The 21,347-nt window shown below is 51.9% G+C and overlaps 1 protein-coding gene across 1 annotated transcript in view; it reads left to right on the top strand.

The window, feature by feature from the left end:
- The first annotated feature begins 6,145 nt into the window (after positions 1-6,145).
- The window catches only part of LOC122547839 (diacylglycerol O-acyltransferase 2-like), a 35,101-nt gene continuing 19,899 nt past the window's right edge, over positions 6,146-21,347 (top strand). The window contains exons 1-2 of the mRNA XM_087982848.1: positions 6,146-6,195; positions 12,527-12,657. Of these exons, the coding sequence (XP_087838974.1) occupies positions 6,146-6,195; positions 12,527-12,657 (181 nt within the window). The remainder of the gene's footprint in view (positions 6,196-12,526; positions 12,658-21,347) is intronic.

Here is a 21,347-nt window from a genome sequence, read left to right as displayed (position 1 = left end):
CCCCGAGGGGAGGGGGGAGTGTGTCAGTATTTACAGGGGGGTCCCCGAGGGGAGGGTGGAGTGTGTCAGTATTTACAGGGGGGTCCCCGAGGGGAGGGGGGGGTGTGTCAGTATTTATGCGGGGGTCCCCGAGGGGAGGGGGGAGTGTGTCAGTATTTACAGGGGGGTCCCTGAGGGGAGGGGGGAGTGTGTCAGTATTTACGCGGGGGTCCCCGAGGGGAGGGGGGAGTGTGTCAGTATTTACAGTGAGGACCCTGAGGGGAGGGTGGAGTGTGTCAGTATTTACGGGGGCGACCCCGAGGGGAGGGGGGAGTGTGTCAGTATTTACGGGGGCGTCCCCGAGGGGAGGGGGGACTGTGTCAGTATTTACTGGGGGGTCCCTGAGGGGTGGGGGGTGTGTGTCAGTATTGAAGGGGGGGTCCCCGAGGGGAGGGGGGAGTGTGTCAGTATTTACGGGGGGGTCCCCGAGGGGAGGGGGGAGTGTGTCGGTATTTACAGGGGGATCCCCGAGGGGAGGGGGGAGTGTGTCAGTATTTACAGGGGGGGGTCCCCGAGGGGAGTGGGGATTGAGTCAGTATTTACAGGGAGGATCCCGAGGGGAGAGGGGAGTGTGTCAGTATTTACAGGGAGGACCCCGAGGGGAGGGGGTGTGTGTCAGTATTTACAGGGGGGTCCCTGAGGGGAGGGGGGAGTGTGTCAGTATTTACAGAGAGGTCCCCGAGGGGAGGGGGGAGTGTGTCACTATTTACGGGGGGTCACCGAGGAAAGGGGGGAGTGTGTCCGTATTTACAGGGAGGTCTGTGAGAGGAGGAGGGAGTGTGTCAGTATTTACAGTGAGGTCCCGAGGGGAGGGGGGGAATGAGTCAGTATTTACAGGGGGGTCCCCGAGGGGAGGGGGGGAGTGAGTCAGTATTTACTGGGGGGTCCCGCAGGGGAGGGGGGAGTGTGTCAGTATTTACGGGGGGGGGGGTCCCCGTTGGAAGGGGGTAGTGTGTCTGTATTTACAGGAGGGTCCCCGAGGGGAGGGTCTGAGTGTGTCAGTATTTGCAGGGGGTCCCCGAGTGGAGAGAGGACTGTGTCAGTATTTACAGGGCGGTCCCCGAGGTGAGCGGGGAGTGTGTCAGTATTTAGAGGGAGGTGGTCCCCATTGGGAGGGGGGGAGTGTGTCAGTATTTACAGGGGGTCCCCGTGGGGAGGGGGTGAGTGTGTCAGTATTTACAGGGGGTCCCCGAAGGGAGGGGGTGAGTGTGTCTGTATTTACAGGGGGGTCCCCAAGGGGAGGGGGTAGTGTGTCAGTATTTACAGGGGGCGTCCCCGTTGAGAGGGGGGAGTGTGTCAGTATTTAGAGGGGGTCCCCGTGGGGAGGGGGTGAGTGTGTCAGTATTTACATGGGGGGGGTCCCCGAGGGGAGGAGGGAGTGTGTCAGTATTTACAGGGAGGTCACCGAGGGGAGGGTGAAGTGTTTCATTATTTACAGGGGGGTCCCCGAGGGGAGGGGGGAGTGTGTCAGTATTTACAGAGGGGGTCCCCATGGGGAGGGGGTGAGCGTCAACTTATAAATCATTGCCAAAACTGACTGAAAGTGGAACGGTGTGGGTGATATTTATTTTGTGAGAATTCCAAAAATAACATTTGCTCCAAATGGAGCTGTGTCAGATTTTAATGGCAAAAGGCCAGTCAATATGATGCTATCTTTAATGAACCCAAGTGAGGGTTCGAGAGAAAAATATTTATTCCGAGGAAAATGTGGAAGATATTCTGCTGGGGATTACATGAGGTGAACAGTGTTTAAGGGGCTTTTGGCTAATCAGAAGAGGGGCAGAAGTGTTGTTGAAAGGGTCTTTGGGATATTATGAGGAGAATTTGCAAGGCAGCCCATGACCCTTTGAGGGAGAGTCTTGGCCATTGACCTCATGGCTGCATTCAACCGAGTGTGGTATCTGAGGACTCTATAAACCTCTAGTCAGTATTGTGTGCAGTTTTGGGCCCCATATCTCAGGAAGGTTATATTAGCCCTGGAGAGTGTTCAGAAGAGGTTCACGAGAATGGTTCCAGCAATGAAATGCTTAACAGGTTCAATAGCTCCTTGAAAGTAGAGTCGCAGGTAGATAGGATAGTGAAGAAGGCGTTTGGTATGCTTTCCTTTATTGGTCAAGAGTATTGAGTACAGGAGTTGGGAGGTCATGTTGCGGCTGTACAGGACATTGGTTTGGTCCCTGTTGGAATATTGCGTGCAATTCTGGTCTCCAACCTATCTGAAAGATGTTATGAAACTTGAAAGGGTTCAGAAAAGATTTTCAAGGATGTTGCCAGGGTTGGAGGATTTGGAGGATTTGAGCTATAGGGAGAGGCTGAATAGGCTGGGGCTGTTTTCCCTGGAGCATTGGAGGCTGAGGGGTGACCTTATAGAGGTTTATAAAATCATGAAGGACATGGATAGGGTAAGAAGACAAAGTCTTTTTTCTGGTGTCGGGGAGTCCGGAACTAGAGGGCATAGGTTTAGGGTGAGAGGGGAAAGATATGAAAGACTGAAGAGGCAACTCTTTCACACAGAGGGTGGTACGTGTATGGAATGAGCTGCCAGAGGAAGTGGTGGAGGCTGGTACAATTGCAACATTTAAGAGGCATTTGGATGGGTATATGAATAGGAAGTGTTTGGAGGGATATGAGCCGGGTGCAGGCAGGTGGGACCAGATTGGATTGGGATATCTGGTCAGCACGGACGGGTTGGACCGAAGGGTCTGTTTCCGTGCTGTACATCTCTATAACTCTATGTGAGGAATGTCTGAGGATTCTGGGTCTATACTCAGTGGAGTTTAGAAGGATGAAGGGGGTTTTAATTGAAACTTGCAGAATACTGAATGGCCTGGACAGAGTGGATGGTGGGAAGATGTTTCCATTGGTCGGGGAGACTAGGACCCAAGGGCACAGCCTTATAGTAAAGGTCATGTTGCGGCTGTACAGGACATTGGTTTGGCCACTGTTGGAATATTGCGTGCAATTCTGGTCTCCAACCTATCTGAAAGATGTTATGAAACTTGAAAGGGTTCAGAAAAGATTTTCAAGGGTGTTGCCAGGGTTGGAGGATTTGAGCTATAGGGAGAGGCTGAATAGGCTGGGGCTGTTTTCTCTGGAGCATTGGAGGCTGAGGGGTGACCTTATAGAGGTTTATAAAATCATGAGGGACATGGATAGGGTAAGAAGACAAAGTATTTTTTCTGGTGTGGGGGAGTCCAGAACTAGAGAGCATAGATTTAGGGTGAGAGGGGAAAGATGTGAAAGACTGAAGGGGCAGAGGTAAGGAGAAACTTGAACAGAGGTAAGGAGAAACAGAGGTAAGGAGAAACTTCTTCAGCCAGAGAGTGGGGAATTAATGGAATTCACTGGCACACAAGACTGTGGAGACCAGGTCATTGAGTATATTACAGACTGAGGTGGATAGGTTCTTGAGTATCAAGGGGATTGAGGGTTATGAGGCAAAAGCAGGAGAATGGGGTTGGGAAATTTATCAGCCATGATTGAGAGGCAAGGCAGACTCAATGGGCTGAATGGCCTAATTTCTTCTCCAATGTCTCATGGCCTTAAGGTTGGAGTCGTACCTGACACCTAGGGGGATGGTTGTGGTTGTTGGAGGTCAGTCATCTCAGCTCCAGGACATCTCTGCAGGAGTTCCTCAGGGTAGTGTCCTAGGTCTAACAATTTTCAGCTGCTTCATCAATGCCCTTCCTTCCACCATAAGGTCAGAAGTGGGGATGTTCACCGATAATTGCACAACGTTCAGCACCATTCGCCACTCCCCAGATACCGAAGCAGTCCGTGCCTAAATGCAACAGTACCCAGGCTTGGGCTGACAAGTGGCAAGTAACATGTGTGCCACACAAATGCCAGGCTATGGCCATCTCTGATAAGAGGGAATCTAACCCCCCCCCCATGATGTGAAGGAGCTGGTATTGGACTGGGGTGGACAAAGTTAAAAATCACACAGCACCAGGTTATAGTCCAACAGGTTTATGTGGAAGCTCTAGCTTTGGAGCCTCCTTCATCAGGTAGCTGTGGAGCAGGATCTTAAGACACAGAATTTAATAGCAAAAGATTACAGTGTCATGCAATATATTGAACACACGTCAATCTTGGTTTGTTCAATGTATCATTTCAGTTGCTTGATACTATAATCTTTTGCTATAAATTCTGTGTATTATGATCCTGTTCTACAACCAGCTAATGAAGGAGTGGCACTCTGAAAACTAGTGTTTCCAAATAAACCTGTTGGCCTATAACCTGGTGCTTGACATTCAATGGTGTTACCATCACTGAATCCCCTTCTATCAACATTCTGGGGATTACCATTGACGAGAAACTCAACTAGGCGAGAGTGAGGACTGCAGATGCTGGAGATTAGACTCAAGAGAGTGGTGTTGGAAAAGCACAGCAGGTCAGGCAACATCCGAGGAGCAGGAAAATCAACATTTCAGGCAAAAGCCCTTCATCAGGAATGAGGTTGGGAGCCTCGGGGGTGGAGAGATAAAAGGGGGAGGGGGGATGTGGGGCTGGGGGGCAGGTAGCTGAGAGTGCAATAGGTGGATAGAGGTGGGGGTGAAGGTGTTAGGTCAAAGAGGAGGGTGGAGTGGATAGGTGGGAAGAGAGATTGGCAGGTGGGACAGGTCATGGGGACAGTGCTGAGCTGAAAGGTTGGAACTGGGGTAAGGTGGGGGGAGGGGAAATGAGGAAACTGGTGAAATCTACATTGATGCCCTGTGGTTGGAGGGTCCTGAGGCGTAAGATGAGGCTCGCTACATAAAGGCAGTGGCTATAAAAGCAGGTCAGAGGCTAGGAATACTGTGGAGAGCAACTCCCCTCCTGACTCCCCAAAGCCTGTCCACCATCTACAAGGCCCAAGTCAGGAGTGTGAGGGAATACTCCCCACTTGCCCCTAGATGGGGGCAGCTCCAACAACACTCAAGCAGCTCGACACCATCCAGGGACAAAGCAGCCCCTGCTTCATTGGCACCACATCCACAAACATTCCCTCCTTCCACCAGCAACACTCAGTAGCAGCAGTGTGTACCATCTACAAGATGTACTGCAGAAATTCATCAAAGATCAGTCGGTCACCCAGGACCACTTCCATCTGGAAGGACAAGGGGCAGCAGATACATGGGAACACCAGCCCCTTGAAAGTTCCCCTCCGAGCGCCTCACCATCCTGGGTTGGAAATACATCGTCAAGCAATATATGATTCATTGAGTGTGTCAGTACTTCCATAGGGTCCCCGGGGGGAGGGGAATGTGTCAATATTTACAGGATGCACCCCAGGGGCGAGTGTGCCAGTGTTTCAACATGTTTCTGAATGAGATCCATGTTTGGGACAATGTGAACAAACACAGGGCCCCATTTTTCAGGAGAGATGAAGCAGCAAAGAGGACACTGTGAAAGTTCAATTGCCCTTCCTGGAACACTGTGTGGTCTGAGAAGGGGGGAACGGGAGGCACCGTGACTGACGTTTTTCCGGTAATGAACGTGACCTCGATGCGGAGAAGGTGTTTTGGGTTTTGATGGAACCAGGGATAGTAAATAAGACCGTCACTAATAGTCCCAGTGAAACATTGCTCACGAGAAAAATATTTACCCAGAGACAGCAGAGCTCCCATGGTGATTGGTTAAGGAGAACATCAAGGACACAGTTAAAAATCACACAATACCAGGTTATAGTCCAGCAGGTTCGTTTGAAAGCACTAGCTTTTGCCTCTATAAATATCGCAAAACTTATACATCTTTTGTTATAAATTCTGCGTCTTATGATCCCATTCCACAGCTACCTGATGAAGGAGCAGCGCTCCGAAAGCTAGCGCTTCCAAATAAACCTGTTGGACTATAACATGGTGTTGTGTGATTTTTAACTTTGTCCACCCCAGGCCAACAGCAGCTCCTCCACATCACCATTGACATAGTCAAGGGGAATCTGGGTAAGGAGACCTGAGCGAAATTTACAATGACATAAAGGTGGTGTGAGGTGGGGGCAAGAGGTATCTGTGTGCAGGGCTGGTGGGGACTGGGATAGTAAACTCTTCTGAGAGCCCCCTGTGTCAGGGTGTTCAACATCTGCCCCAAATTGGGGGGCCGTTCGAGCAAGGAATGGGAGATCAAGATGGCCGCCATCTCTGTCAAACCCAAAAAGGGGATTAGAGGACCTGGGATGTTGGTTGGAGGCAAATGAAAACACAGCCCTTTCTGCTCGTCCAACTCTCTGGCCCCTTCAACTCTACCCTCAACTCCCTCCTCTGCACCCCACATCCAAGAACCCCTTTCATCTTCATATGGACCAGACTGAACCCCCTCGAAATAGATTAAGAAGATAGCCTAGACCCTAAGTCTTTCTTATTTTAAAGGTAAGTGTAAGGTGTTGTGTTCAAGATACAATTTGATTGGTCAAGCTACCAGTCCTGAAGCAAAACTTGCTTTATTCTTACACTGTACGAAAAAAGACCCTTTGGTTCAACTAGTCCATGTCATCCAGATATCCTGAATTCATCTAGTCCCGTTTGCCAGCACTTGGCCCATATCCCTCTAAACCTTTCCTATTCATATACCCGTTGGCAGCTCATTCCATACACGCACCACCCTCTGTGTGAAAACGTTGCCCCGTAGCTCCTTTTTATATCTTTCCCCTCTCACCCTAAACCTATGCCCTCTAGTTCTTGATTCCCCCACCCTGGGGAAAAGACCTTGTCTATTTACCTTATCCAAGCCCCTCATAATTTTGTAAACCTCTATAAGGTCACCTCTCAGCCTCTGACACTCCAGTGAAAACAGCCCCAGCCTATTCAGCCTCTCCCTGTAGCTCAGACCCTCCAACATCCTTGAATTTTTTTCTCTGAACCCTTTCAAGTTTCACAACATCCTTCCTGTAGTAGGGAGATTAGATCTGCAAGCAGCATTCTAGAAGTGGTCTAACCAATGTCTTGTACAGCCGCAGCACGACCTCCCAAAAATGAATTGAATTGAATTGAATTGAATTGAATTGAATTGAATTTATTGTCACGTGTACCGAGACACAACGAAAGGCTTTGTCTTGCGAGCAATCCAGGCTGATCACAAAGTTAAGTAACATAGATAAGTAAATAATAGGTAAACAGCAGCAAAAACAAAGACACAGGTACAGGCGAATGTTAAGAGTTTGTGAGTCCATTCAGTATTCTAACAACAGCAGGGTAGAAACTGTTTCGAAACCGGCTGGTGCGTGTGTTCAGGCTTCTGTACCTTCTCCCTGATGGTAGAGGTTGTAGAAAAACACTGCCAGGGTGGGATGGATCTTTGAGAATGCTGGCGGCCTTTCCTTGACAGCGGGCCTGGGAGATGGATTCTATAGATGGGACGTTGGCCTTTGTGATTGTCCCGGGCCGAGTTCACCACTCTCTGTAACCATCTCCGATCTTGAATGGTACAGTTGCCATACCAGGTAGTGATACATCCAGCCAGAATGCTCTCAATGGCACACCTGTAAAAGTTAGCAAGGGTATTCGCCGTCATGCCAAATTTCCTCAGCTGCCTGAAGAAGAAGAAATTCTTTTTATATTCCCTACAGTGTCGAAACAGGCCCTTCGGCCCAACACGTCCACACCTACCCTCTGAAGAGAAACCCATCCTCTTCTGACTAATGCACCTAACACTACGGGCAATTTAGCATGGCCAATTCACCTGACCTCCACATCTTTGGACTGTGGGAGGAAACTGGAGCACCCAGAGGAAACCCACGCAGACATGGGGAGAATGTGCAAACTCCAAACAAACAGTCGCCCAAGGCTGGAATTGAACCTGTGACCCTGGTGCTGTGAGGCAGCAGTGCTAACCACTGAGCCTTTGTAACCAGTGCATCTACATGAAGAGTCCAAGAAAGCTTGTTGTGGATGACCAATCCCAGGAGGTTGACACTCTCCACTCATTCCACCTCTGTGCTGTTAATGTGTAGTGGGGGGCATGAGTAACATCCCGCCGAAAGTCAATAACGAGTTCCTTGGTTTTGCCGGCATTGAGAGCTAGGTTGTTCTCAGTGCACCATTTTTCCAGGTCTTCATGTAGCGGTTAAAATGCAAACAAAAGAAAGTAGAAATTGGGATAACAACACTATTGGAAAACTGAATAAATAATCTATCAGTCTAACTGGCTGAACAGTAACTGTTCCAATATAGTAACACCCCATGAACACACTCATGGCAAAGGCAAATTCAGCAAAATAGATTGTCTCACAGGCAATTCTCCAGTCCAGGAGATAAAACTCTGAGTGTGTGTGTGTGTGTGTTATAGACTAGGCCAGACCACTCAAAACATTCTTCAGCAGGCAGTTCAGACCATAACTTTGCAATTTATTTCAAAGTTAAAAATCAGGTTATAGTCTGATGAAGGAGCATCGCTCCGAAAGCTAGTGTGCTTCCAAGTAAACCTGTTGGACTATAACCCGGTGTTGTGTGATTTTTAACTTTGTACACCCCAGTCCAACACCGGCATCTCCAAATCAATTTATTTCAGTAAGTGTACAGTGAACATTATCCAGAGTAAGCTAGTTAGGTTGGCTACTAGAATTTGGAACAGACAAAATTTTATACACAAAGTTACACAATGAAACACAACAAACAGAATAAAGAACCCCTACAGAACTCAACTAGATTTAATTATGTAAAAGGTAAAAACAATGACTGCAGATGCTGGAAACCAGATTCTGGATCAGTGGTGCTGAAAAAGCACAGCAGTTCAGGCATCTTCTGAGGAGCAGTAAAATTGATGTTTCAGGCAAAAGCCCTTCATCAGGACTTAATTATGCTGTTCCAAGTACAGAGGGGACCTCGATTATCCAAATCTCAATTATCCGAAGGCGATCTCAAGGTCCTGATAGAAACATTACATTAAAGAGCTGTTTCAACCCTGAGTGCGTCCTGTGTTTACACTGATTAAAAACTATCTCAGCTGAGAACAGTCCTGGACATCGAGCCCAGGTACCGTCTCCAAATGACTGACCTCCCCCCCTCTCCCCACACTTTCTCTGGAGTTCGACACAGGGCTGTACCTGAAACCCCCCTCTTCCCCAGAAATTCTCTTCAACATTGTCCTGGACAGGGCAGAATTGGAACCTGTCATAAAGTTGCAATAAAATGCTGTGTGTGTGTGTGTATGTGTGTGTGTGTGTGTACGTGCAAGCGTGTGTGTGTACGTGTGTCGGTGTGTATGTGGTTGTTTGTGTGTGTGTATGTGCACGCGTGTGTATGTACGTGTGTCGGTGTGTGTGTGGTTGTTTGTGTGTTTGTCTGTGTCTATGTGTGTCAGTGTTTGTTTGTCTCTGTGCGTGTGTGTCTGTGTGTGTGCATGTGCGTGTCTGTGTGCATGTCTGTGTGTGTGTCTATGTATGTCACTGTGTGTGTGTCTGTGTGTGTGCATGTGCGTGTCTGTGTGCATGTGTGTGTGTGTGTCTATGTATGTCAGTGTGTGTGTGTCTGTGTGTGTGCATGTGCGTGTCTATGTATGTCACTGTATGTGTCTGTGTCTGTGTGTCTCTGTGTGCATGTGCGTGTCTGTGTGCATGTCTGTGTGTGTCTGTGTGTGTATGTGTGTCTGTGTGCGTGCGCTATTTGGAGATTCACCCCCCCCACCCCCCAACAAAGGCAGTAGCTGTCTTACTGCTGGTGTCCACTCCGGCTGACCCAGGAGGGGGAGGGGGGGGGCGATGGGGTGGGGATGCACGGGCGGGCGGGCGGGTGGCTGGGGGCAGGGGGTGGTGCTGGACAGGTTTGGGGGTCGGGCGGAGGGCGATGTTGGTGTCCTTGATGTCCCTTTTCGGAACCTCCCATCTTTGCTTCGCCCTGTCCAATGAAGAGCCCCTTTTGCATTCCCAAAGTGACAGAATGTTTTGATTGGTGTGGGCCATGAGGAGTCTTGGGGGAGCAGGGGAGGGGAGCGTCCCAATGAAGGGGGCACTACATAGTGGTCAGTTGTTGTTGGAAGGGCCATCAAGGGTTCAGAAGCACTTCTTTGGGTGAATGGGCGCAGAATTGTATCCAAGGAATGGAAGGGGGTGAGGAATTGGGGAGGGGGGGTTAGGTGCCTGATTCAGGGGTCTCCTCCGGCCTACATCTCACCCACAATCCTCTATTATCCTTCTCACCCTGAGCTGGGCACAAGTCATTATGAAGATTTTGGGAGGAGACCCTCATCGTCTGGACATTCCCAATCCCAGCACTGAGGTGTCCATCCAGGATCGGGATTTGGTGGATCCATACTGACCCCCCCACAAAATACTCCCAGGACTGGGACAGCACGGAGTTAGACATAGAGTAAAGCTCTCTCTACACTGTCCCCCCATCAAATACTCCCAGGACTGGGACAGCATGATACAGAGTAAAGCTCCCTCTATGTCTCTCCCCCTCCCCTACCAAAACCTCCCAAGACCGGATCAGTACAGGGTTAGATACAGAGTAAAGCGCTCTCTGCACTGTCCCTCATCAAACACTCCCAGGACAGGGACAGCACAGGGTTAGATACAGAGTAAAGCGCACTCTGCACTGTCCCTCATCAAACATTCCCAGGACAGGGACAGCACGGGGTTAGATACAGCGTAAAGCTGCCTCTACACTGTCTCCCATCAAACACTCCCAGGACAGGGACAGTACGGGGTTAGATACAGAGTAAAGTGCCCTCCAGTAGAACCACTCTGCCATCTACTGTTGATAAGATATAGTGCAGCCAGTAAAATACATGTTATCCTTACCTACTCCTCACCCTGTGCCTTATGGTAAATACTTTCCTTACTTTATTGTTGAATAATTATCAAACTCTCGCTGAAATAATTTGATGCGATTGCCACCCACTCCAATCTCCTCTCGATTTATATTTAACCATGAAGGGATTGAACTTTCTCAACCCCTGGGGGATTGTTGTCCTGTTTGTGGGAGGGGGGAGTAATTGGGGCCTGGAGAGAATTCAGGGGGGGGGGAAGGAGTCAGTGACCAAAATGTGTGCTCTCCCCACCTCCCGCTTCCCTGCCTTACCATCTCCCTGCCTCCCCGCCTCCCGCCAACCCACCTCCTGCCCCAGAACTGGGATTGTTTGATGGGAGACAGTGTAGAGGAAGCTTCACTCTGTATTTAACCCCATGCTGTCCCTGTTCTGGGATTGTTTGATGGGGGACAGTATAGAAGGAGCTTTACTCTGTATCAAACCCCGTGCTGTCCCTGTCCTGGGGAGTGTTTGATGGGGGACAGTGCAGAGGAAGCTTCACTCTGTATGGAAACCCATTCGATAGATGCCACCATATTTGCTGAGTTTCTCCAGCATTGTGTGTTGGAATGTGGGATATATTTCCAGATGGAGAATGAGTAAATCTCTCTCCAACATCAATAATAAGTACCATTTCCATCTGGGAGGACAAGAGGCAGGAGAGGGGGCGGCACAATGGCACAGTGGTTAGCACTGCTGCCTCACAGGTTCAATTCCTGCCTCAGGAATCTGTCTGCGTGGAGTTTGCACATTCTCCCTGTGTCTGCGTGAGTTTCCTCCAGATGCTCCGGTTTCCTCTCACAGTCCAAAAGATGTGCAGGTTAGGTGAATTGGCCATGCTAAATTGCCTGTAGTGTTAGGGGAATGGGTCTGGGTGGGTTGCTCTTCGGAGGGTCAGTGTGGACTTGTTGGGCCGAAGGGCCTGAGTCCACACTGTAAGTAATCTAAATCTAGGGAACACCACCTCCTGCAAGTTCCCTTCAGAGCCTCTCACCATCCCAGATTAGAAATACATTGGCTGTTCCTTCAGTCTCTCTCTCTCTCTCCATTCTCCCTCTTTCGTTTTCTCTCACTTTCTCCTCTCTATCATTTTCTCTCTCTCTCTCATTCTCTCTTTCATTTTCTCTCTCTGCCACCTCTCTTTATTCTCTTTTATATTCTCTCTCTACCTCTCTTTTGCTATTTCTCGCTTTCTCCTTCCTTCGTTTTCTCTTTTTCTCTCTCTCTCCTCTCTCACTTTTTCCCTGTCTTTCTCTCCCTTTCTACCTCTCTTTTGTTTTCTCTTTCACCTTTTCCTCTACCTTTCTTACTCTCTCCCGATCTTCCTCTCTCTCTTTCTCCCTCTCACGTCTCTTTTCCCTATCATTCACATTCTCTCCCTCTCTTTTGTTCCTTCTCTCCTCTCTTTCTCCCTCTCTGTTGTTTTCTCTCTCTCCCAATCTTTCTCTCTCTCTCTCTCCCCCTTTCTCCCTCTTTTGAAATCATATACCACGCGGCTCAGAGACTGCACTCTCCCCACCTTCCCAAGGGACAATTAGGAACCGGTAGGAAATACTGGCCCAGACAGTGAGCCAGGATCGAATCAGGAAAGAGAAATGCTAGCACTTTGTGGACGGCCCGAATGGCTTCCTTCCATGCTGGTAAAACCTTTTCTGTACAAAGGCTGAGGTGTTGTAACACTATTTCCTTAATCTGGCCCACATTACCCGCAATCTTACTTTGACACAGACTTTGTGATAGTTATCTCTGGGAGCCCAGGATAAAGTGTAAGGTTCAGCGCTGGCTGCTGGGATGGACTGCGGACAGCTCGGTGTGTGATCATCATCACCCAATTCCAACAGGAGCAACAGGAACCTGGGATTCTCCATTCCCCGAATTCCCCATCACTTTCAACAGGTTCGTGTCTGAACAATCCTCCTGAGAGAGGGAGAAAACGAGAGACAGAGAGAGAGAGAGAGAGAGAGGCAGATAGAGATAGAGAGACAGAGAGAGACAGAGAGACACACACAGACAGAGAGAGAGACAGAGACATAAACACAGACAGAGAGAGAGACAAACAGATAGAGAGAGACAGAGAAACACACACAGACAGAGAAAGACAGAGAAACACAGACAGACAGAGACAGAGAGAGACACACAGATAGAGAGAGACAGAGACACACACACAGACAGAGAGAGAGAGACAGAGAGAGAGAGACAGAGACACACACAGACAGAGATAGAGAGACAGAGACACACACACAGACAGAGAGAGACAGAGAGAGACACACAGACAAAGAGAGACAGAGACACACACAGACAGAAAGAGAGAGACAGAGACACACAGACAGAGAGAGAGACAGAGAAAGCTATATCACCATTGCACTGTCTGTTGCTCTCTCTTGCTCTCTCTCACTCTCTCAGTTTTGTCTCTTTCTCTCCTTCTGGCTTTCTTTCACTTTCTCTCTCTTTCCTTATCCCATCCTGCCTCACTCTCTTTCTCATCTTTTCCCACTCTCTCTCTTTTTTCTCTCCATCTTTCTCCTTCTCTCTGCTTTTCCTTTCTCCTCTTTTATTTTCTCCCTGTTCCCTCTCTTTCTCCCTCTCTCCCCCTCATTCACTGTGTTTCTTTCCAAATCTTTCTTTCTCTTCTTCCCTCTGTTTTGCTTTCTCTCCATTTCTTCCCCTTTATCTCCCCCTCTCACTTTCACTGACTTTCTCTTTCACTCATTCTCTCCCTGCCTCTCTCTGTAGATTATTAATCTTACTACAAAGCAACCAGGAGCAGAATTAAACCCAATTCAGTAAAGTGTGAGAGAGGAGGGTCACAGAGATGGGGGCAACAGTCAGTCTCAGGGGGCAGTGCTGGTAGAGCAGTCAGTCTCGGGGTAACGGTCAGTGTGGGGTAACAGACAGTCAGTGTGGGGTAACAGTCAGTGTGGGGTAACAGTCAGTCTCAGGGTAACAGTAGTGTGGGGTAACAGACAGTCAGTGTGGGGTAACAGTCAGTGTGGGGTACCAGACAGTCAGTGTGGGGTAACAGTCAGTCTCTGGGTAACAGTCAGTGTGGGGTAACAGTGTGGGGTAACAGTCAGTCAGTGTGGGGTAACAGTCAGTGTGGGGTAACAGTCAGTGTGGGGTAACAGTCAGTGTAGGGTAACAGTGTGGGGTAACAGTCAGTTTCGGGGTAACAGTCAGTGTGGGGTAACAGTCAGTGTGGGGTAACAGTCAGTCAAAGTGGGTAACAGTTGGTCTCTGGGACAACATCTCAGGGAGTAACTGTCAGTCTCGGGGGTAACAGTCAATGTGGGGTAACAGTCAGTCTCAGGGGGTAACAGTTGGTGTGGGGTAGCAGTGTGGGGTAATTGTCAGAGTCAGTGTGCTCACTCTCTCCCTGTGCACAAACTCACTCTCTATACGTGCTCACACTCACACTCCCCCGTGTCCCCACTTACTCTCTGTGCTCGCACTAACTCTCTCCCTGTGCACACATTCACTCTCTCCACATGCTCACACTCACTACCCGTGCTTGCACACACTCCTTCCCTTTGCTCACACACTCCCTGTAACCCCATTCATTCTCTACCTCCGCTCACACACTCCCTGCACTCACACTCACTCTCTCCTTATACTCACACTCACATTCTGTGTTCCCACTCATTCTCTCCCTATGGTCTGAACTCTCCATGTGTTCACACTCACCCCTCCCAGCCTTACACTCTGTGTTCACACTCAATTTCTCCCTGTGCTCCCACTTACTCTCCCTGCTCTCACAATCACTTTCTCCCAGTGCTCACACTCACTCTCTCCCTGTACTCACAATCATGGTCTTCCAGTGCAAACACTCACTGTCTGTGATGTACCTCCTCCCCAGGCCTGACTGTAATGTACTTTCTCCCTAGGCCTGTCTTTGTTGTCCCTTCTCCCCAGGCCTGACTGTGGTGTACCTTCTCCCCAGGCCTGACTGTGTTGTACCTTCTCCCCAGGCCTGTCTATGTTGTACCTTCTCCCTAGGCCTGTCTATGTTGTACCTCCTCCCCAGGCCTGTCTACGTTGTACCTTCTCCCCAGGCCTGTCTGTGTTGTACCTTCTCCCCAGGCCTGTCTATGTTATACCTTCTCCCTAGGCCTGTCTGTGTTGTACCGTCCCCGCCCCCCAGGCCTGACTGTGATGTACCTCCTCCCCAGACCTGACTGTGTTGTACCTCCTCCCCCGGCCTGACTGTGTTGTCCCTTCTCCCCAGGCCTGACTGTGTTGTACCTCCTCCCCAGGCCTGACCGTGTTGTACCTCCTCCCCAGGCCTGACTGTGTTGTACCTCCGCCCCAGGCCTGACCGTGTTGTACCTCCTCCCCAGGCCTGACTGTGATCTACCTTCTCCCTAGGCCTGACTGTGTTGTGTCTCCTCCCCAGGCCTGACTGTGATCTACCTTCTCCCCAGGCCTGACCGTGTTGTACCTCCTCCCCAGGCCTGACTGTGTTGTACCTCCTCCCCAGGCCTGACTGTGTTGTGTCTCCTCCCCAGGCCTGACTGTGATCTACCTTCTCCCCAGGCCTGACTGTGTTGTCCCTTCTCCCCAGGCCTGACTGTGTTGTACCTTCTCCCCAGGCCTGACTGTGTTGTACCTTCTCCCCGGGTCTGACTGTGGTGTACATTCTCCCCAGGCCTGACCGTGTTGTACCTTCTCCCCAGGCCTGACTGTGTTGTACCTTCTCCCTAGGCCTGACTGTGTTGTACCTTCTCCCCAGGCCTGACTGTGGAGTACCTTCTCTCCCGGCCTGACTGTGGTGTACCTTCTCCCCAGGCCTGACCGTGGTGTACCTTCTCCACAGGCCTGACCGTGTTGTACCTTCTCCCCAGGCCTGACTGTGTTGTACCTTCTCCCCAGGCCTGACTGTGTTGTACCTTCTCCCCAGGCCTGACCGTGTTGTACCTCCTCCCCAGGCCTGACTGTGTTGTCCCTTCTCCCTCGGCCTGACTGCGTTGTGTCTTTTCCCCAGGCCTGGCTGTGTTGTATGACTGCAGATGCTGGAAACCAGATTCTGGATTAGTGGTGTAGGAAGAACACATCAGGAATGGCTTTTGCCCGAAACGTCGAATTCGAAGCTCCTTGGATGCTGCCTGAACTGCTGTGCTCTTCCAGCACCACTCATCCAGAATCTGACTGTGTTGTACCTGCACCCCAGGCCTGACTGTGATGTGTCTCCTCCCCAGGCCTGACTGTGTTGTCCCTTCTCCCAGGCATGACTGTGTTGTCCCTTCTCCCTAGGCCTGACTGTGTTGTCCCTTCTCCCAAGGCCTGACTGTGTTGTCCCTTCTCCCTAGGCCTGACTATGTTGTGTCTCCTCCCCAGGCCTGACTGTGTTGTCCCTTCTCCCCAGGCCTGACTGTGTTGTGTCTCCTCCCCAGGCCTGACTGTGTTGTCCCTTCTCCCCAGGCCTGACTGTGTTGTACCTGCTCCCCAGGTCTGACTGTGATGTGTCTCCTCCCCAGGCCTGACTGTGTTGTCCCTTCTCCCTAGGCCTGACTGTGTTGTCCCTTCTCCCCAGGCCTGACTGTGCTGTACCTTCTCCCTAGGCTTGACTGTGTTGTACCTTCTCCCTCGGCCTGACTGTGTTGTACCTTCTCCCTAGGCCTGACTGTGTTGTCCCTTCTCCCTAGGCCTGACTGTGTTGTCCCTTCTCCCCAGGCCTGACTGTGTTGTCCCTTCTCCCTAGGCCTGATTGTGTTGTGTCTCCTCCCCAGGCCTGACTGTGTTGTCCCTTCTCCCTAGGCCTGAATGTGTTGTCCCTTCTCCCCAGGCCTGACTGTGTTGTGTCTCCTCCCCAGGCCTGACTGTGTTGTCCCTTCTCCCCAGGCCTGACCGTTTTGTCCCTTCTCCCAAGGCCTGACGTGTTGTACCTTCTCCACAGGCCTGACCGTGTTGTACCTTCTCCCCAGGCCTGACTGTGGTGTACCTTCTCCCCAGGCCTGACTGTGTTGTACCTCCTCCCCAGGCCTGACCGTGTTGTACCTTCTCCCCAGGCCTGACTGTGTTGTACCTCCTCCCCAGGCCTGACTGTGTTGTCCCTTCTCCCCAGGCCTGACCGTTTTGTCCCTTCTCCCAAGGCCTGACGTGTTGTACCTTCTCCACAGGCCTGACCGTGTTGTACCTTCTCCCCAGGCCTGACTGCGTTGTGTCTCCTCCCCAGGCCTGACTGTGTTGTACTTTCTCCCCAGGCCTGACTGTGTTGTACCTTCTCCCCAGGCCTGACTGTGTTGTACCTCCTCCCCAGGCCTTACTGTGTTGTACCTGCTCCCCAGGCCTGACTGTGTTGTCCCTTCGCCCTCGGCCTGACTGCGTTGTGTCTTTTCCCCAGGCCTGACTGTGTTGTATAAACAATGACTGCAGATGCTGGAAACCAGATTCTGGATTAGTGGTGTAGGAAGAACACATCAGGAATGGCTTTTGCCCGAAACGTCGATTTCGAAGCTCCTTGGATGCTGCCTGAACTGCTGTGCTCTTCCAGCACCACTCATCCAGAATTTGACTGTGTTGTACCTGCTCCCCAGGCCTGACTGTGATGTGTCTCCTCCCCAGGCCTGACTGTGTTGTCCCTTCTCCCCAGGCGTGACTGTGTTGTCCCTTCTCCCCAGGCCTGACTGTGCTGTACCTTCTCCCTCGGCCTGAATGTGTTTTACCTTCTCCCTAGGCCTGACTGTGTTGTCCCTTCTCCCAAGGCCTGACTGTGTTGTCCCTTCTCCCTAGGCCTGACTGTGCTGTACCTTCTCCCTCGGCCTGACTGTGTTGTACCTTCTCCCTAGGCCTGACTGTGTTGTCCCTTCTCCCAAGGCCTGACTGTGTTGTCCCTTCTCCCTAGGCCTGACTGTGTTGTGTCTCCTCCCCAGGCCTGACTGTGTTGTCCCTTCTCCCTAGGCCTGACTGTGTTGTCCCTTCTCCCCAGGCCTGACTGTGTTGTCCCTTCTCCCTAGGCCTGACTGTGTTGTGTCTCCTCCCCAGGCCTGACTGTGTTGTCCCTTCTCCCCAGGCCTGACTGGGTTGTCCCTTCTCCCCAGGCCTGACTGTGTTGTACCTGCTCCCCAGGCCTGACTGTGATGTGTCTCCTCCCCAGGCCTGACTGTGTTGTCCCTTCTCCCCAGGCCTGACTGTGTTGTCCCTTCTCCCTAGGCCTGACTATGTTGTGTCTCCTCCCCAGGCCTGACTGTGTTGTCCCTTCTCCCCAGGCCTGACTGTGTTGTGTCTCCTCCCCAGGCCTGACTGTGTTGTCCCTTCTCCCTAGGCCTGACTGTGTTGTCCCTTCTCCCCAGGCCTGACTGTGCTGTACCTTCTCCCTAGGCTTGACTGTGTTGTACCTTCTCCCTAGGCCTGACTGTGTTGTACCTTCTCCCTAGGCCTGACTGTGTTGTCCCTTCTCCCTAGGCCTGACTGTGTTGTCCCTTCTCCCCAGGCCTGACTGTGTTGTCCCTTCTCCCTAGGCCTGACTGTGTTGTGTCTCCTCCCCAGGCCTGACTGTGTTGTCCCTTCTCCCTAGGCCTGACTGTGTTGTGTCTCCTCCCCAGGCCTGACTGTGTTGTCCCTTCTCCCCAGGCCTGACTGTGTTGCCCCTTCTCCCCAGGCCTGACCGTTTTGTCCCTTCTCCCAAGGCCTGACGTGTTGTACCTTCTCCACACGCCTGACCGTGTTGTACCTTCTCCCCAGGCCTGACTGTGGTGTACCTTCTCCCCAGGCCTGACTGTGTTGTACCTCCTCCCCAGGCCTGACCGTCTTGTACCTTCTCCCCAGGCCTGACAGTGTTGTACCTTCTCCCTCAGCCTGACTGCGTTGTGTCTCCTCCCCAGGCCTGACTGTGTTGTACTTTCTCCCCAGGCCTGACTGTGTTGTACCTTCTCCCCAGGCCTGACTGTGTTGTACCTCCTCCCCAGGCCTTACTGTGTTGTACCTGCTCCCCAGGCCTGACTGTGTTGTCCCTTCGCCCTCGGCCTGACTGCGTTGTGTCTTTTCCCCAGGCCTGACTGTGTTGTATAAACAATGACTGCAGATGCTGGACACCAGATTCTGGATTAGTGGTGTAGGAAGAACACATCAGGAATGGCTTTTGCCCGAAACGTCGATTTCGAAGCTCCTTGGATGCTGCCTGAACTGCTGTGCTCTTCCAGCACCACTCATCCAGAATTTGACTGTGTTGTACCTGCTCCCCAGGCCTGACTGTGATGTGTCTCCTCCCCAGGCCTGACTGTGTTGTCCCTTCTCCCCAGGCCTGACTGTGTTGTCCCTTCACCCTAGGCCTGACTGTGTTGTCCCTTCTCCCCAGGCCTGACTGTGTTGTCCCTTCTCCCCAGGCCTGACTGTGTTGTGTCTCCTCCCCAGGCCTGACTGTGTTGTCCCTTCTCCCCAGGCCTGACTGTGTTGTACCTGCTCCCCAGGTCTGACTGTGATGTGTCTCCTCCCCAGGCCTGACTGTGTTGTCCCTTCTCACCAGGCGTGACTGTGTTGTCCCTTCTCCCCAGGCCTGACTGTGCTGTACCTTCTCCCTCGGCCTGACTGTGTTGTCCCTTCTCCCTCGGCCTGACTGTGTTGTACCTTCTCCCTAGGCCTGACTGTGTTGTCCCTTCTCCCAAGGCCTGACTGTGTTGTCCCTTCTCCCTAGGCCTGACTGTGTTGTGTCTCCTCCCCAGGCCTGACTGTGTTGTCCCTTCTCCCTAGGCCTGACTGTGTTGTCCCTTCTCTCTAGGCCTGACTGTGTTGTGTCTCCTACCCAGGCCTAACTGTGTTGTACCATCTCCCCAGGTCTGTCTGTGTTGTACCTTCTCCCTAGGCCTGACTGTGTTGTCCCTTCTCCCCAGGCTTGACTGTGTTGTGTCTCCTCCCCAGGCCTGACTGTGTTGTGTCTCCTCCCCAGGCCTGACTGTGTTGTGTCTCCTCCCCAGGCCTGTCTGTGTTGTACCTTCTCCCCAGGCCTGACCGTGTTGTACCTTCTCCCCAGGCCTGACCGTGTTGTACCTTCTCCCCAGGCCTGACTGTGTTGTACCTTCTCCCCAGGCCTGACCGTGTTGTACCTTCTCCCCAGGCCTGACTGCGTTGTGTCTCCTCCCCAGGCCTGACTGTGTTGTACCTTCTCCCTCGGCCTGACTGCGTTGTGTCTCCTCCCCAGGCCTGACTGTGTTGTACCTTCTCCCCAGGCCTGACTGTGTTGTACCTCCTCCCAAGGACTGACTGTGTTGTACCTCCTCCCCAGGCCTGACCGTGTTGTACCTTCTCCCCAGGCCTGACTGTGTTGTACCTTCTCCCCAGGCCTGAGTGTGTTGTACCTCCTCCCCAGGCCAGACTGTGTTGTCCCATCTCCCAAGGCCTGACTGTGTTGTGTCTCCTCCCTAGGCCTGACTGTGTTGTCCCTTCTCCCCAGGCCTGACTGTGTTGTCCCTTCTCCCCAGGCCTGAATGTGCTGTACCATCTCCCTAGGCCTGACTGTGTTGTCCCTTCTCCCTCGGCCTGACTGTATTGTACCTTCTCCCCAGGCCTGACTGTGTTGTCCCTTCTCCCTAGGCCTGACTGTGTTGTGTCTCCTCCCCAGGCCTGACTGTGTTGTCCCTTCTCCCTAGACCTGACTGTGTTGTGTCTCCTCCCCAGGCCTGACTGTGTTGTCCCTTCTCCCTCGGCCTGACTGTGTTGTACCTTCTCCCCAGGCCTGATCGTGTTGTACCTTCTCCCCAGGCCTGACTGTGTTGTCCCTTCGCCCTCGGCCTGACTGCGTTGTGTCTTTTCCCCAGGCCTGACTGTGTTGTATAAACAATGACTGCAGATGCTGGAAACCAGATTCTGGATTAGTGGTGTAGGAAGAACACATCAGGAATGGCTTTTGCCCGAAACGTCGATTTGGAAGCTCCTTGGATGCTGCCTGAACTGCTGTGCTCTTCCAGCACCACTCATCCAGAATTTGACTGTGTTGTACCTGCTCCCCAGGCATGACTGTGTTGTCCCTTCTCCCTAGGCCTGACTGTGTTGTGTCTCCTCCCCAGGCCTGACTGTGTTGTACCTTCTCCCCAGGTCTGTCTGTGTTGTACCTTCTCCCTAGGCCTGACTGTGTTGTCCCTTCTCCCCAGGCTTGACTGTGTTGTGTCTCCTCCCCAGGCCTGACTGTGTTGTGTCTCCTCCCCAGGCCTGACTGTGTTGTGTCTCCTCCCCAGGCCTGACTGTGTTGTACCTTCTCCCCAGGCCTGACTGTGATGTGTCTCCTCCCCAGGCCTGACTGTGTTGTCCCTTCTCCCCAGGCCTGACTGGGTTGTCCCTTCTCCCCAGGCCTGACTGTGTTGTACCTGCTCCCCAGGCCTGACTGTGATGTGTCTCCTCCCCAGGCCTGACTGTGTTGTCCCTTCTCCCCAGGCCTGACTGTGTTGTCCCTTCTCCCCAGGCCTGACTGTGTTGTACCTTCTCCCTAGGCCTGACTGTGCTGTACCTTCTCCCAAGCCTGACTGTGTTGTGTCTCCTCCCCAGGCCTGACTGTGTTGTGTCTCCTCCCCAGGCCTGACTGTGTTGTGTCTCCTCCCCAGGCCTGACTGTGTTGTCCCTTCTCCCTAGGCCTGACTGTGTTGTGTCTCCTCCCCAGGCCT

Source organism: Chiloscyllium plagiosum, unplaced genomic scaffold, assembly GCF_037043375.1.
Source record: "Chiloscyllium plagiosum isolate Xiang-an unplaced genomic scaffold, Cpla_swu_hap1 HiC_scaffold_44, whole genome shotgun sequence".
Classification (NCBI taxonomy): domain Eukaryota; kingdom Metazoa; phylum Chordata; class Chondrichthyes; order Orectolobiformes; family Hemiscylliidae; genus Chiloscyllium; species Chiloscyllium plagiosum.
Note: the sequence above shows the minus strand (reverse complement) of the source record. Positions and strands in the feature narration are given on the sequence as shown.